This window comes from Dendrobates tinctorius, unplaced genomic scaffold (genome assembly GCF_039654945.1).
Source record: "Dendrobates tinctorius isolate UK_male_01 unplaced genomic scaffold, ASM3965494v1 ptg000172l, whole genome shotgun sequence".
NCBI lineage: Eukaryota > Metazoa > Chordata > Amphibia > Anura > Dendrobatidae > Dendrobates > Dendrobates tinctorius.
In genome coordinates, this window is record NW_027361839.1 from 1,070,280 (window position 1) to 1,083,192 (window position 12,913).

At 44.8% G+C, this 12,913-nt stretch overlaps 1 protein-coding gene across 1 annotated transcript in view; it reads left to right on the forward strand.

The window, feature by feature from the left end:
* Positions 1-11,802, forward strand: part of GDAP2 (ganglioside induced differentiation associated protein 2) — an 81,367-nt gene extending 69,565 nt beyond the window's left edge. The window contains exons 13-14 of the mRNA XM_073551020.1: positions 10,869-11,012; positions 11,536-11,802. Coding sequence (XP_073407121.1) covers positions 10,869-11,012; positions 11,536-11,583 — 192 coding nt within the window. The 3' untranslated portion in view covers positions 11,584-11,802. The remainder of the gene's footprint in view (positions 1-10,868; positions 11,013-11,535) is intronic.
* The last annotated feature ends 1,111 nt before the right edge of the window (positions 11,803-12,913 follow it).

Genomic DNA, 12,913 nt, shown 5'->3' on the forward strand with positions numbered 1-12,913 from the left:
TCATAACCCCATTACTTGCATACAATAGATTCTGTCTCCGCTCCCTCATAACCTCATTACTTGCATACAATAGATTCTGTCTCGGCTCCCTCATAACCCCATTACTTGCATACAATAGATTCTGTCTCGGCTCCCTCATAACCTCATTACTTGCATACAATAGATTCTGTCTCGGCTCCCTCATAACCCCATTACTTGCATACAATAGATTCTGTCTCGGCTCCCTCATAACCCCATTACTTGCATACAATAGATTCTGTCTCATCTCCCTCATAACCCCATTACTTGCATACAATAGATTCTGTCTCGGCTCCCTCATAACCTCATTACTTGCATACAATAGATTCTGTCTCCGCTCCCTCATAACCCCATTACTTGTATACAATAGATTCTGTCTCCGCTCCCTCATAACCTCATTACTTACATACAATAGATTCTGTCTCCGCTCCCTCATAACCCCATTACTTGCATACAATAGATTCTGTCTCCGCTCCCTCATAACCCCATTACTTGCATACAATAGATTCTGTCTCCGCTCCCTCATAACCTCATTACTTGCATACAATAGATTCTGTCTCGGCTCCCTCATAACCCCATTACTTGCATACAATAGATTCTGTCTCGGCTCCCTCATAACCTCATTACTTGCATACAATAGATTCTGTCTCGGCTCCCTCATAACCCCATTACTTGCATACAATAGATTCTGTCTCGGCTCCCTCATAACCCCATTACTTGCATACAATAGATTCTGTCTCATCTCCCTCATAACCCCATTACTTGCATACAATAGATTCTGTCTCGGCTCCCTCATAACCTCATTACTTGCATACAATAGATTCTGTCTCGGCTCCCTCATAACCTCATTACTTGCATACAATAGATTCTGTCTCGGCTCCCTCATAACCTCATTACTTGCATACAATAGATTCTGTCTCGGCTCCCTCATAACCTCATTACTTGCATACAATAGATCCTGTCTCTGCTCCCTCATAACCCCATTACTTGCATACAATAGATTCTGTCTCCGCTCCCTCATAACCCCATTACTTGCATACAATAGATTCTCTCTCTGCTCATTCATAACCCCATTACTTGCATACAATAGATTCTGTCTCGGCTCCCTCATAACTCCATTACTTGCATACAATAGATTCTGTCTCGGCTCCCTCATAACCCCATTACTTGCATACAATGGATTTTGTCTCTGCTCCCTCATAACCCCATTACTTGCATACAATGGATTTTGTCTCTGCTCCCTCATAACCCCATTACTTGCATACAATGGATTCTGTCTCGGCTCCCTCATAACCCCATTACTTGCATACAATGGATTCTGTCTCGGCTCCCTCATACCCCCATTACTTGCATACAATAGATTCTGTCTCGGCTCCCTCATAACCCCATTACTTGCATACAATAGATTCTGTCTCGGCTCCCTCATAACCTCATTACTTGCATACAATAGATTCTGTCTCGGCTCCCTCATAACCTCATTACTTGCATACAATAGATTCTGTCTCGGCTCCCTCATAACCCCATTACTTGCATACAATAGATTCTGTCTCGGCTCCCTCATAACCTCATTACTTGCATACAATAGATTCTGTCTCGGCTCCCTCATAACCTCATTACTTGCATACAATAGATTCTGTCTCGGCTCCCTCATAACCCCATTACTTGCATACAATAGATTCTGTCTCGGCTCCCTCATAACCCCATTTCTTGCATACAATAGATTCTGTCTCGGCTCCCTCATAACCCCATTACTTACATACAATAGATTCTCTCTCTGCTCATTCATGACCCCATTACTTGCATACAATAGATTCTGTCTCGGCTCCCTCATAACCCCATTACTTGCATACAATAGATTCTGTCTCGGCTCCCTCATACCCCCATTACTTGCATACAATAGATTCTGTCTCGGCTCCCTCATAACCCCATTTCTTGCATACAATAGATTCTGTCTCGGCTCCCTCATAACCCCATTACTTACATACAATAGATTCTCTCTCTGCTCATTCATGACCCCATTACTTGCATACAATAGATTCTGTCTCGGCTCCCTCATAACCCCATTACTTGCATACAATAGATTCTGTCTCGGCTCCCTCATACCCCCATTACTTGCATACAATAGATTCTGTCTCGGCTCCCTCATAACCCCATTTCTTGCATACAATAGATTCTGTCTCGGCTCCCTCATAACCCCATTACTTACATACAATAGATTCTCTCTCTGCTCATTCATACCCCCATTACTTGCATACAATAGATTCTGTCTCGGCTCCCTCATACCCCCATTACTTGCATACAATAGATTCTGTCTCGGCTCCCTCATAACCCCATTACTTGCATACAATAGATTCTGTCTCCGCTCCCTCATAACCCCATTACTTGCATACAATAGATTCTCTCTCTGCTCATTCATAACCCCATTACTTGCATACAATAGATTCTGTCTCGGCTCCCTCATAACCCCATTACTTGCATGCAATAGATTCTGTCTCGGCTCCCTCATAACTCCATTACTTGCATACAATAGATTCTGTCTCGGCTCCCTCATAACCCCATTACTTGCATACAATGGATTTTGTCTCTGCTCCCTCATAACCCCATTACTTGCATACAATGGATTTTGTCTCTGCTCCCTCATAACCCCATTACTTGCATACAATGGATTCTGTCTCGGCTCCCTCATAACCCCATTACTTGCATACAATGGATTCTGTCTCGGCTCCCTCATACCCCCATTACTTGCATACAATAGATTCTGTCTCGGCTCCCTCATAACCTCATTACTTGCATACAATAGATTCTGTCTCGGCTCCCTCATAACCTCATTACTTGCATACAATAGATTCTGTCTCGGCTCCCTCATAACCTCATTACTTGCATACAATAGATTCTGTCTCGGCTCCCTCATAACCCCATTACTTGCATACAATAGATTCTGTCTCGGCTCCCTCATAACCCCATTTCTTGCATACAATAGATTCTGTCTCGGCTCCCTCATAACCCCATTACTTACATACAATAGATTCTCTCTCTGCTCATTCATGACCCCATTACTTGCATACAATAGATTCTGTCTCGGCTCCCTCATAACCCCATTACTTGCATACAATAGATTCTGTCTCGGCTCCCTCATAACCCCATTACTTGCATACAATAGATTCTGTCTCGGCTCCCTCATACCCCCATTACTTGCATACAATAGATTCTGTCTCGGCTCCCTCATAACCCCATTTCTTGCATACAATAGATTCTGTCTCGGCTCCCTCATAACCCCATTACTTACATACAATAGATTCTCTCTCTGCTCATTCATGACCCCATTACTTGCATACAATAGATTCTGTCTCGGCTCCCTCATAACCCCATTACTTGCATACAATAGATTCTGTCTCGGCTCCCTCATACCCCCATTACTTGCATACAATAGATTCTGTCTCGGCTCCCTCATAACCCCATTTCTTGCATACAATAGATTCTGTCTCGGCTCCCTCATAACCCCATTACTTACATACAATAGATTCTCTCTCTGCTCATTCATACCCCCATTACTTGCATACAATAGATTCTGTCTCGGCTCCCTCATACCCCCATTACTTGCATACAATAGATTCTGTCTCGGCTCCCTCATAACCCCATTACTTGCATACAATAGATTCTGTCTCCGCTCCCTCATAACCCCATTACTTGCATACAATAGATTCTCTCTCTGCTCATTCATAACCCCATTACTTGCATACAATAGATTCTGTCTCGGCTCCCTCATAACCCCATTACTTGCATGCAATAGATTCTGTCTCGGCTCCCTCATAACTCCATTACTTGCATACAATAGATTCTGTCTCGGCTCCCTCATAACCCCATTACTTGCATACAATGGATTTTGTCTCTGCTCCCTCATAACCCCATTACTTGCATACAATGGATTTTGTCTCTGCTCCCTCATAACCCCATTACTTGCATACAATGGATTCTGTCTCGGCTCCCTCATAACCCCATTACTTGCATACAATGGATTCTGTCTCGGCTCCCTCATACCCCCATTACTTGCATACAATAGATTCTGTCTCGGCTCCCTCATAACCCCATTACTTGCATACAATAGATTCTGTCTCGGCTCCCTCATAACCTCATTACTTGCATACAATAGATTCTGTCTCGGCTCCCTCATAACCTCATTACTTGCATACAATAGATTCTGTCTCGGCTCCCTCATACCCCCATTACTTGCATACAATAGATTCTGTCTCGGCTCCCTCATAACCCCATTTCTTGCATACAATAGATTCTGTCTCGGCTCCCTCATAACCCCATTACTTACATACAATAGATTCTCTCTCTGCTCATTCATGACCCCATTACTTGCATACAATAGATTCTGTCTCGGCTCCCTCATAACCCCATTACTTGCATACAATAGATTCTGTCTCGGCTCCCTCATACCCCCATTACTTGCATACAATAGATTCTGTCTCGGCTCCCTCATAACCCCATTTCTTGCATACAATAGATTCTGTCTCGGCTCCCTCATAACCCCATTACTTACATACAATAGATTCTCTCTCTGCTCATTCATACCCCCATTACTTGCATACAATAGATTCTGTCTCGGCTCCCTCATACCCCCATTACTTGCATACAATAGATTCTGTCTCGGCTCCCTCATAACCCCATTACTTGCATACAATAGATTCTGTCTCGGCTCCCTCATAACCTCATTACTTGCATACAATAGATTCTGTCTCGGCTCCCTCATACCCCCATTACTTGCATACAATAGATTCTGTCTCGGCTCCCTCATAACCCCATTACTTGCATACAATGGATTCTGTCTCATCTCCCTCATAGCCCCATTACTTGCATACAATAGATTCTGTCTCAGCTCCCTCATAACCCCATTAATTGCATACAATATATTCTGTCTCCGCTCCCTCATAACCCCATTACTTGCATACAATAGATTCTGTCTCGGCTCCCTCATAACCCCATTACTTGCATACAATAGATTCTGTCTCGGCTCCCTCATAACCCCATTACTTGCATACAATAGATTCTGTCTCGGCTCCCTCTTAACCCAATTACTTGCATACAATAGATTCTGTCTCGGCTCCCTCATAACCTCATTACTTGCATACAATAGATTCTGTCTCTGCTCCCTCATAACCCCATTACTTGCATACAATAGATTCTGTCTCGGCTCCCTCTTAACCCCATTACTTGCATACAATAGATTCTGTCTAGGCTCCCTCATAACCTCATTACTTGCATACAATAGATTCTGTCTCTGCTCCCTCATAACCCCATTACTTGCATACAATAGATTCTGTCTCGGCTCCCTCCTACCCCCATTACTTGCATACAATAGATTCTGTCTCGGCTCCCTCATAACCCCATTACTTGCATACAATAGATTCTGTCTCGGCTCCCTCATAACCTCATTACTTGCATACAATAGATTCTGTCTCTGCTCCCTCATAACCCCATTACTTGCATACAATAGATTCTGTCTCGGCTCCCTCATAACCTCTTTACTTGCATGCAATAGATTCTGCCTCGGCTCCCTCATACCCCCATTACTTGCATACAATAGATTCTGTCTCGGCTCCCTCATAACCCCATTACTTGCATACAATAGATTCTGTCTCGGCTCCCTCATAACCCCATTACTTGCATACAATAGATTCTGTCTCGGCTCCCTCATAACCCCATTACTTGCATACAATAGATTCTCTCTCTGCTCATTCATAACCCCATTACTTGCATACAATAGATTCTGTCTCGGCTCCCTCATAACCTCATTACTTGCATACAATAGATTCTGTCTCTGCTCCTTCATAACCCCATTACTTGCATACAATAGATTGTCTCCTCTCCCTCATAACCCCATTACTTGCATACAATAGATTCTGTCTCAGCTCCCTCATAACCCCATTACTTGCATACAATAGATTCTGTCTCGGCTCCCTCATAACCCCATTACTTGCATACAATAGATTCTGTCTCTGCTCCTTCATAACCCCATTACTTGCATACAATAGATTGTCTCCGCTCCCTCATAACCCCATTACTTGCATACAATAGATTCTGTCTCAGCTCCCTCATACCCCCATTACTTGCATACAATAGATTCTGTCTCGGCTCCCTCTTAACCCCATTACTTGCATACAATAGATTCTGTCTCTGCTCCCTCATAACCTCATTACTTGCATACAATAGATTCTGTCTTGGCTCCCTCATAACCTCATTACTTGCATACAATAGATTCTGTCTCGGCTCCCTCATAACCCCATTACTTGCATACAATAGATTCTGTCTCTGCTCCTTCATAACCCCATTACTTGCATACAATAGATTGTCTCCGCTCCCTCATAACCCCATTACTTGCATACAATAGATTCTGTCTCAGCTCCCTCATACCCCCATTACTTGCATACAATAGATTGTCTCCGCTCCCTCATAACCTCATTACTTGCATACAATAGATTCTGTCTCGGCTCCCTCTTAACCCCATTACTTGCATACAATAGATTCTGTCTCTGCTCCCTCATAACCTCATTACTTGCATACAATAGATTCTGTCTTGGCTCCCTCATAACCCCATTACTTGCATACAATAGATTCTGTCTCGGCTCCCTCATAACCTCATTACTTGAATACAATAGATTCTGTCTCGGCTCCCTCATAACCCCATTACTTGCATACAATAGATTCTGTCTCGGCTCCCTCATAACCTCATTACTTGTATACAATAGACTCTGTCTCGGCTCCCTCATAACCTCATTACTTGTATACAATAGACTCTGTCTCGGCTCCCTCATAACGCCATTACTTGCATACAATAGATTCTGTCTTGGCTCCCTCATAACCTCATTACTTGAATACAATAGATTCTGTCTCGGCTCCCTCATAACCCCATTACTTGCATACAATAGATTCTGTCTCGGCTCCCTCATAACCTCATTACTTGAATACAATAGATTCTGTCTTGGCTCCCTCATACCCCCATTACTTGCATACAATAGATTCTGTCTCTGCTCCCTCATAACCCCATTACTTGCATACAATAGACTCTGTCTCGGCTCCCTCATAACGCCATTACTTGCATACAATAGATTCTGTCTAGGCTCCCTCATAACCTCATTACTTGCATACAATAGATTCTGTCTCTGCTCCCTCATAACCTCATTACTTGCATACAATAGATTCTGTCTTGGCTCCCTCATAACCTCATTACTTGCATACAATAGATTCTGTCTTGGCTCCCTCATAACCCCATTACTTGCATACAATAGATTCTGTCTTGGCTCCCTCATAACCTCATTACTTGAATACAATAGATTCTGTCTCTGCTCCCTCATAACCCCATTACTTGCATACAATAGATTCTGTCTCGGCTCCCTCATAACCTCATTACTTGTATACAATAGACTCTGTCTCGGCTCCCTCATAACGCCATTACTTGCATACAATAGATTCTGTCTCGGCTCCCTCATAACCTCATTACTTGAATACAATAGATTCTGTCTTGGCTCCCTCATAACCCCATTACTTGCATACAATAGATTCTGTCTCGGCTCCCTCATACCCCCATTACTTGCATACAATAGATTCTGTCTCTGCTCCCTCATAACCCCATTACTTGCATACAATAGACTCTGTCTCGGCTCCCTCATAACGCCATTACTTGCATACAATAGATTCTGTCTAGGCTCCCTCATAACCTCATTACTTGCATACAATAGATTCTGTCTCGGCTCCCTCATACCCCCATTACTTGCATACAATAGACTCTGTCTCGGCTCCCTCATAACCCCATTACTTGCATACAATAGATTCTGTCTAGGCTCCCTCATAACCTCATTACTTGCATACAATAGATTCTGTCTCGGCTCCCTCATACCCCCATTACTTGCATACAATAGACTCTGTCTCGGCTCCCTCATAACCCCATTACTTGCATACAATAGATTCTGTCTCGGCTCCCTCATACCCCCATTACTTGCATACAATAGATTCTGTCTCTGCTCCCTCATAACCCCATTACTTGCATACAATAGACTCTGTCTCGGCTCCCTCATAACGCCATTACTTGCATACAATAGATTCTGTCTAGGCTCCCTCATAACCTCATTACTTGCATACAATAGATTCTGTCTCGGCTCCCTCATACCCCCATTACTTGCATACAATAGACTCTGTCTCGGCTCCCTCATAACCCCATTACTTGCATACAATAGATTCTGTCTAGGCTCCCTCATAACCTCATTACTTGCATACAATAGATTCTGTCTCGGCTCCCTCATAACCTCATTACTTGCATACAATAGATTCTGTCTCGGCTCCCTCATACCCCCATTACTTGCATACAATAGACTCTGTCTCGGCTCCCTCATACCCCCATTACTTGCATACAATAGATTCTGTCTCCGCTCCCTCATAACCTCATTACTTGCATACAATAGATTCTGTCTCGGCTCCCTCATAACCCCTTTACTTGCATACAATAGACTCTGTCTCGGCTCCCTCATAACGCCATTACTTGCATACAATAGATTCTGTCTCCGCTCCCTCATAACCCCATTACTTGCATACAATAGACTCTGTCTCGGCTCCCTCATACCCCCATTACTTGCATACAATAGACTCTGTCTCGGCTCCCTCATACCCCCATTACTTGCATACAATAGATTCTGTCTCCGCTCCCTCATAACCTCATTACTTGCATACAATAGATTCTGTCTCGGCTCCCTCATAACCCCTTTACTTGCATACAATAGACTCTGTCTCGGCTCCCTCATAACGCCATTACTTGCATACAATAGATTCTGTCTCCGCTCCCTCATACCCCCATTACTTGCATACAATAGATTCTGTCTCTGCTCCCTCATAACCCCATTACTTGCATACAATAGACTCTGTCTCGGCTCCCTCATAACCTCATTACTTGCATACAATAGACTCTGTCTCGGCTCCCTCATACCCCCATTACTTGCATACAATAGATTCTGTCTCCGCTCCCTCATAACCTCATTACTTGCATACAATAGACTCTGTCTCGGCTCCCTCATAACCCCATTACTTGCATACAATAGACTCTGTCTCGGCTCCCTCATAACGCCATTACTTGCATACAATAGATTCTGTCTCCGCTCCCTCATACCCCCATTACTTGCATACAATAGATTCTGTCTCCGCTCCCTCATAACCTCATTACTTGCATACAATAGATTCTGTCTCGGCTCCCTCATAACCTCATTACTTGCATACAATAGATTCTGTCTCCGCTCCCTCATAACCTCATTACTTGCATACAATAGATTCTGTCTCGGCTCCCTCATACCCCCATTACTTGCATACAATAGATTCTGTCTCTGCTCCCTCATAACCCCATTACTTGCATACAATAGACTCTGTCTCGGCTCCCTCATAACGCCATTACTTGCATACAATAGATTCTGTCTCGGCTCCCTCATACCCCCATTACTTGCATACAATAGATTCTGTCTCGGCTCCCTCATACCCCCATTACTTGCATACAATAGATTCTGTCTCTGCTCCCTCATAACCCCATTACTTGCATACAATAGATTCTGTCTTGGCTCCCTCATAACCTCTTTACTTGCATACAATAGATTCTGTCTCGGCTCCCTCATACCCCCATTACTTGCATACAATAGATTCTGTCTCGGCTCCCTCATAACCTCATTACTTGCATACAATAGATTCTGCCTCGGCTCCCTCATAACCCCATTACTTGCATACAATAGATTCTGTCTCGGCTCCCTCATAACCCCATTACTTGCATACAATAGATTCTGTCTCGGCTCCCTCATAACCTCATTACTTGCATACAATAGATTCTGCCTCGGCTCCCTCATAACCCCATTACTTGCATACAATAGATTCTCTCTCTGCTCATTCATAACCCCATTACTTGCATACAATAGATTCTGTCTCGGCTCCCTCATAACCCCATTACTTGCATACAATAGATTCTCTCTCTGCTCATTCATAACCCCATTACTTGCATACAATGGATTCTGTCTCATCTCCCTCATAACCCCATTACTTGCATACAATAGATTCTCTCTTTGCTCATTCATAACCCCATTACTTGCATACAATAGATTCTCTCTTTGCTCATTCATAACCCCATTACTTGCATACAATAGATTCTGTCTCGGCTCCCTCATAACCCCATTACTTGCATACAATAGATTCTCTCTCTGCTCATTCATAACCCCATTACTTGCATACAATGGATTCTGTCTCATCTCCCTCATAACCCCATTACTTGCATACAATAGATTCTGTCTCGGCTCCCTCATAACCCCATTACTTGCATAATATTAATTTTGTATTAACTCCCTCATAACCTGATTACTTGCATACAATGGATCTTGTCTTAGCTCCCTCACACCTCTAATACTTTTTAGTGCTTGAATACTATATAGAAGTGTGAGGGTGCAAAGACGACATCCGTTATATGAACAAAATAAAAAAAAAGCTTGTCCGTACGTTCTGACACTATCTAGTGTCAGCGGTAGTAGGAGTAATATGAATAATAGAGACTTGTGTTGTTTATTTTTTTGTTTTTAAAGGTGATAGGATGTGTAAGGGAGCTTAGACCAGATCCATTCTGTAGAAGTAATAGAGATGTGATTTATCCATTCAGGTGATGGGGTTTTAGGGGAGCTAAGATGTGATTTATTGTACTCAATCAATATGAAGTAATAGGGTTGTGAGGGAGCTAAGACAAGATCCTGTTGTGCGACAGGAGCACATTGTAACCCTGATATTGCCTTTTTTTCTTGCTTTTGCTGATATAACCGGATGTGTTTCTTGTTCAGGTGTCATCCTGGTTCTTTACAACTTTTACCGTGTCTGGATTAAAGGATCGGGTCCAACATGTTGAGAGTCTGCACCAGCTTTTCACCGCCATCTCCCCCGACCAGATAGAAATCCCCCCGTTTGTACTGGATTACGATGCCCGGGTAAGACGAGGTGGAGGCGGTAAGTTCCGCACTGTGATCATACATGTCGCCCCGATAGAGCACACTGCAGTGTGTGGTGGAGCAGGCACGAGTTGGCCGCCATTGTTTCTGATATTGCTTGTGCAATTTATCAGACTGTTAACACCAGAAGCGGTTAATGGTCGGCACAGCGAATGAAAACCAGGTGTAGGATGTTAGGTGTCGCCAACAAACGGCAAGTGCAGGGTTAGCAGCCCCCGTCCCACGGCCCCTTTTGATGTCTCTTCTCCAGTGAATCCGATGTGGAGGGTGCAGTCTGCGGCCCAGATGGGGGTCACGGAGTCCAAGTCTGCTGCGCTTTAGTGACAGAAGCCAGGCAGAGATCCCGCTGGTCCTTCCCCCGCCAGTGCAGAGCAGATCTCCTGTCTTCGGGGTTTGTTACAGTGTGTCAGCGCAGATAAAGGAGGACTGGTGCTGCTCTGCTGTAGTTGGGAGGGGTTTGCAGCAGGATGGATGCATGTTCTGATGTCGTCTTCTTCTGCAGGAGAACGGACCCCTCTTCCCATCACACTCCTCATTCTCCGGCCTCTGACCTCCTCCGCTGCATCTCTGCACATATTCTCGGCCCGGACGCCGGCCAGCGCTGGACAAGGCTCCTGCTGTCAACCGACAACCCCCAGAGACTTTAGACTGTGCTGCGCGGGGTGTCAGCTGATGTATTTATACTGCTGTAAATAGCGGCTCTGCATTGAGGACGCGCAGCGAGGGCCGACCCCAACTGTGCCGACAATAAAATCCCTTTATAATGTGAGTCCCCCTCTGTGCATGCAGTGGAGCTGTGTACACAGTACGAGGGGCCCGTCCTGCCAGCACCGTGATGTGTCACAAGGGTACGCAAGGTGGTAGGACCCCCAATTATCCTCCCCCCAGTCCTTACAGGGTCGCTCCATTATCGCTGCCCCCCATCAGCTCATCCTGTGCACAGGGGACCTAAGAGGGAGAAAATCTGATGATGGGGGTCATACATGACCTCGAGGGCCCCCGTAGTCACCTACGGGACCTTCTCATTGGTGGAGGTTTTCCCAGAACGGGTTGCCGACCGGGTGACTCAGGGGCCCCTATGTCTTGTGTCCTCGTAAAGTGCAACCCCTAAAAATATAGGGGTGACCCTTAAATTGGGGCATTATAGACCAAGGACCACCACACTAACATTACTCTGAGGTGCCGACCTCCTGCACTCGCCATGGACCCACGACCTCCTGACCACTGAACAGCGACAAGATATCAGAGAACGAGCGCTGCTGACGAGAGGCATCAACTGCGCCCCCGTCAGGGCACAGACAGGTGATCGGTGCCACTCTGGAGGATAAGGCACGATGTGACGGCAGAATAGTGACTGCAGCTCTGGAGGATAAGGCACGATGTGACAGCAGAATAGTGACTGCAGCTCTGGAGGATAACACATGATGTGACGGCAGAATACTGACTGCAGCTCTGGAGGATAAGACATGATGTGACAGCAGAATAGTGACTGCAGCTCTGGAGCATAAGACACGATGTGACCGCAGAATAGTGACTGCAGCTCTGGAGGATGAGACATGATGTGACAGCAGAATAGTGACTGCAGCTCTGGAGGATAAGGCACGATGTGACAGCAGAATAGTGACTGCAGCTCTGGAGGATAACACATGATGTGACGGCAGAATAGTGACTGCAGCTCTGGAGCATAAGACACGATGTGACAGCAGAATAGTGACTGCAGCTCTGGAGGATGAGACATGATGTGACAGCAGAATAGTGACTGCAGCTCTGGAGGATAAGGCAAGATGTGACAGCAGAATAGTGACTAGCTCTGGAGGATAAGACATGATGTGACGGCAGAATAGTGACTGCAGCTCTGGAGGATAAGACATGATGTGACA